Raw genomic sequence first — 4,161 nt, forward strand, 5'->3', positions numbered from 1 at the left:
TTTTTTTTTTGTTTCTTTTCTTTTTTAGAGAGGTTTTCGCTATAGGATACGTGCGCTTGCCAGAAAGGCAGAGAGACAGAGACAGAAAGCGAGAAATCACTTCCCAGGGGGGATGGTCACACCGCAATCCCTTCTCCTCCATCCTCCTCTCGGGATCTTGGGCACACACGCACACGTGCCTGGCCTGAGTTTAAGCCACCGGGTCCGGGACTCGAACCACAGTCGACTAAATGGGAGTCCAGCGACATAGCCATTAGGCCAACTGCTGGTCCTGAAGGTGGGACCTTTAAGAGGTGGCACTTGATGGGAGATATCTGGATATGGGGTACTGCCCTCATGAATAGATCAAGAAGGAGTTCTCCTCCCATGCTGTGATGTAGCAGAGGCCAGCTGCTGGCCCCACACCTTTAGACTTCCCAGTCACTAGACTCATGAGCCAAATAAACCTCTATTCCTATGATGTCACCCAGTCTCAGGAGTTTTTGTTTAGCAACACAATACCAGACTAAAACAGCCACTGTTTTAGAAGCTCTGCTGGGTGAGCCACAAGACAGATGTGACCCATGAACTCACGTCACACCCATCATCACTGCCCAAGACAGGAAGCTCGGAGCCCAGCCAGAGGAGTGCGAGGTGGAGGGCCACCCTCCACGCCAGCCAGAGCTCCAACTGGCCCTCCTTCCCACAAGAGGAGATCTGTCGTGTGCTAAGTGTGCACATCAATGTGCATGTGACTGGGTGAGGAGGCCTACGGGCCACACTGGCTCTCGGGCAGCAGCAGTGCCAGTGCCCTCAGGTGCTGTGTTGCCCTCTTTCGAGCTGTGGCTTGCTGCTCTCCCGCACTGACTGGCTACATCAGGAACGAGACGAGAAAACAGTGAGTTCCCTTGCCTGGATAAAGCCCTCCCCCCCGGGTTATGTTCACAGGAGCTAGCTAACTGTGCCTCTCCTCCTGGACCGCCCAACAGCTCTGCCCACAATCAAGTTCCCCCTGTCTAACACGCTCTAGCAGAGCTTCACAAAATGCCAGACTCCGGCTACACCTCCTCCTGAAGATCAGCTAATAATGAGGATCAGAAGGCTTTCACTGAAGGCTGTCTTAGGGTAAGCAGCCATTGCCTGGGCATGCTGTCAGTGTGCCGATGTGTTTATGAATGGGAGAAGTCTTGAGCACAGAACCACGGGATGTCCAGCAGACTGAAGGCTAGACGCTGACATATTTAATGACTATGCCCATCCAGCCCTGAAGTTTCTGAAAAGCCATCGGTATCCCTAACACAGATCCTTGAGTGGCTCAACCACAAAGCAAACTGACACAGAAGGCCAGGCTTTCCATGTGCTCTCGGAAGGCCCAGAGTAGGGGAGGGGGACACAGAAGCAGCCTGCGCTGTCGACATACAGGAGAAGCATGAGTAGAGAACGTCACCTTGGAATCCGCGGCCAGGAGAACCGTACCATCGTCACGTATCAAAGGCTGCTGGATGTTCACAAGCATCCCTGGATCAAGAAGACCTGTTTGTCTATTTAAGACATAAAGAAACCCAGAGTAGCTTCCAACATCTTATGCACAGCACGGTCACACTGCATCCTCCGTTCCCTTCCACAGCTGCAAGGAGCATCTGAGTGGTACAAAGCTAGAACTGGACTCGTCCGCTGTGTAACTCAACAGCCCCCTTTCCTCTGCGATGAGAACTTGCACGAAGTCGGGCCTACAGCCGAGACAGGACGACACACACGCACATCCCCAGGGCTGTCCGCACTGACTACGGACTTATGGCTATTCCGCCAAAAAAAAGCTAACTCGGTCTTTGGAAAAATCACCAAGGTACCCTCGACTTCAGTTCTCCCTATGATAAAGTTAGGGTTTTTTGTTTCCCCTTTTCGCGTTTCTTTTACAGTAAGTTCAATAGATTACATTTAAAAGGACGTAGAAACTACCTGTGACACTATGTGGGGCCTCATCTCACCTTACGCCTTTCATCTGTACTGCCAGAAAGTCCCCACCTTCAATTCAGAACCGTCGTTTTCCTGCATGACGGTGCCTGAGCTGCAGGACATATTCTGAGCCCCAGAGACAGGAAGACAAGGCAGGAGGCTGTGGCGGGGCAGTGACCACAGGAGTGCCCTCTCCAGGGGACCTCTGGGCCTCCTCCCATCAGAGGCTGACGGTAGTGCTGCCTTTGTGAGACCAGAGACTGACCTTGCTCCATCTTTGTCTGCCACAAACGTGGGAGTGGCTATCAGAGGACTTCTCAGGTCCTTCCGGATATAGATTTTCTCAGTCGAAGCAGCGCAATTGCTTGGCTTCTCCCGTTGCACATCAAAGGGCTTCCGTTCACTCTGCACAGCTTAAATCACAACATAAATATTCATGTATAGAGAAAAGCTTCAAATCAAGGAGTCAGACCCCTGGTGGTAAAGTAAGGGGTCTCGCTAAATCCATTTCTGTGGGGATGATGAGCTCTGGTGGTAGACTTGTTTAGTTCCGTTTTCACAGTGGACTTTGCAAAGGGGAGACGGGTTCAAAGACAAACCAGGCCAGGCCAATCTAAAGGCATACAGGGAGTTGCTGGCGGCAGTGGCTGCTCACGAAGGAACTGCAGCCCAGTGCCTGTGAGGCCTGTGGGGCCAACCTTGAGTGCACTGGGTTGTCGCCTCTTCCTGCTAACAAAATGGACTCTCCCCAGGAAAACAAATGCCTATCTTCAAGTGGGCTCCCGGCAGACCCCTTGTCCCACGCCGCGAGGACAGAGGAATCACCCTCATCTCCAACGCGAGCCTGACCAGCTGCCAGCTACGGATGGGTGCGGCATCACACCACAGTTAGCGACCTCTCCCTTAGGCCGTCTAGTTTAAGACCCGTGTACGAGCCAGAAGCAACAGATGAAAACAGAGACCTTTTTGAAAGACAGAAGGGATGAACCCGAGACTGGAATTCAGATCTCCTGCTAAGCAAATGGAAGTCCAGTTGGGTCTTGAATTTACACGGAGAGCCGGGCTCACAGAAAACTGATTGCAGCCACTGCTCTGAGCAGAACTATTCACGCGGAGACAGCCTGGCAGTGTGGGCTGGCCCACGCCCCGCAGTGAGGCAGCTCTTTCCCCTGGGTCTGAAAGAGCACTGTCACTGGGGAAGACACAAACCCGGGCTCAGCAGGTACCAGGTTGACAGCTCTGATTTTCCAAAGCACACATCTCCCTGTGTTGCCCAGTGACTGCAGCAGTTTCCTGTTGCTAGAAACACACACACGAGTGCCGAAGGTGCCTGGCTTTCTGTCTTCCTGGGGAACATGCAGAAGTATCTTGCAGCCCCGGGTCCCAGGCCCCAGCCTGGCCCGGTAGGCGTGTGTCCTGCTATGGCAAGCCTCCACTTTTCGGGTGCAGCATGGCCGCCCAACCCCACTCTCCTTGGTCTTCTCGTCGCTGCTTACCCTGGAGCCTGGTCTCCCTGTCCCCACGACCAGCTAGGGAGCTAACACCCACACTGACTGGTTCCTGGAATGAGCGTCTGGCTCTGGAATTCCTGTGTGCCAGAATTCTGGCCACAGGAGTCAGATGAAAGGTTTAAGACCTCCCCTGGTGCCCTGCACCCTGGGCACCGGCTCTCCCTCCAGACCCCTGCTGCCTGGAGCCTCGGCAGAGGGCCTGAGCCCCAAAGGAAAGCACAGAGGCCAGACCCAGTGAGTAACGGGGCTCGCTCAGTCCTTCCGAGCAGGCTGTCACAGCGAGGGGCTCCAGGGCCTAGACAGCACCCCTGAGGCTGAAGGAGGCTGCGTGCTTCTCCAGGCCCCTGTCCCTGTGCAGAGCAGGGGTCGGATGTGGGACCAGCTCCCCCTCCACGGGCTGCCTGCTGAGTAACCTCGCTGACCAGAGTAAACCAGAACGAAGGGAGGGGCGTTCTGTACTCAGGCGATGTTCAGGCCCAGCATACCTAACAGCCTCTCGCTCGCTCCCTACCCCTGTGGGTCCTGCTTCTGTTACTTACATTCCATCTTCATGCCCATCTCTAAGCATTTTTTCAGCCGGCAGAACTGACAGCGGTTCCGGTGGTGTTTATTGATGATGCAGTCTTGGTTGCTCCGGCAGCTGTAGGTTAAATTTTTCCTCACGCTCCTTTTGAAGAAACCTTTGCAGCCTTCACAACTGACAGCCCCATAGTGC

At 54.1% G+C, this 4,161-nt stretch overlaps 1 protein-coding gene across 1 annotated transcript in view; it reads right to left on the reverse strand.

The window, feature by feature from the left end:
* NR2C2 (nuclear receptor subfamily 2 group C member 2) overlaps positions 1 to 4,161 on the reverse strand; it is a gene marked incomplete in the record, with an annotated part of 89,571 nt that overhangs the window by 18,685 nt on the left and 66,725 nt on the right. Inside the window, 3 exon segments of the mRNA XM_027776665.1 lie at positions 1,427 to 1,520; positions 2,201 to 2,348; positions 3,986 to 4,161. Coding sequence (XP_027632466.1) covers positions 1,427 to 1,520; positions 2,201 to 2,348; positions 3,986 to 4,161 — 418 coding nt within the window.

This window comes from Tupaia chinensis, unplaced genomic scaffold (assembly GCF_000334495.1).
Source record: "Tupaia chinensis unplaced genomic scaffold, TupChi_1.0 Scaffold000704_1, whole genome shotgun sequence".
Lineage (NCBI taxonomy): Eukaryota > Metazoa > Chordata > Mammalia > Scandentia > Tupaiidae > Tupaia > Tupaia belangeri.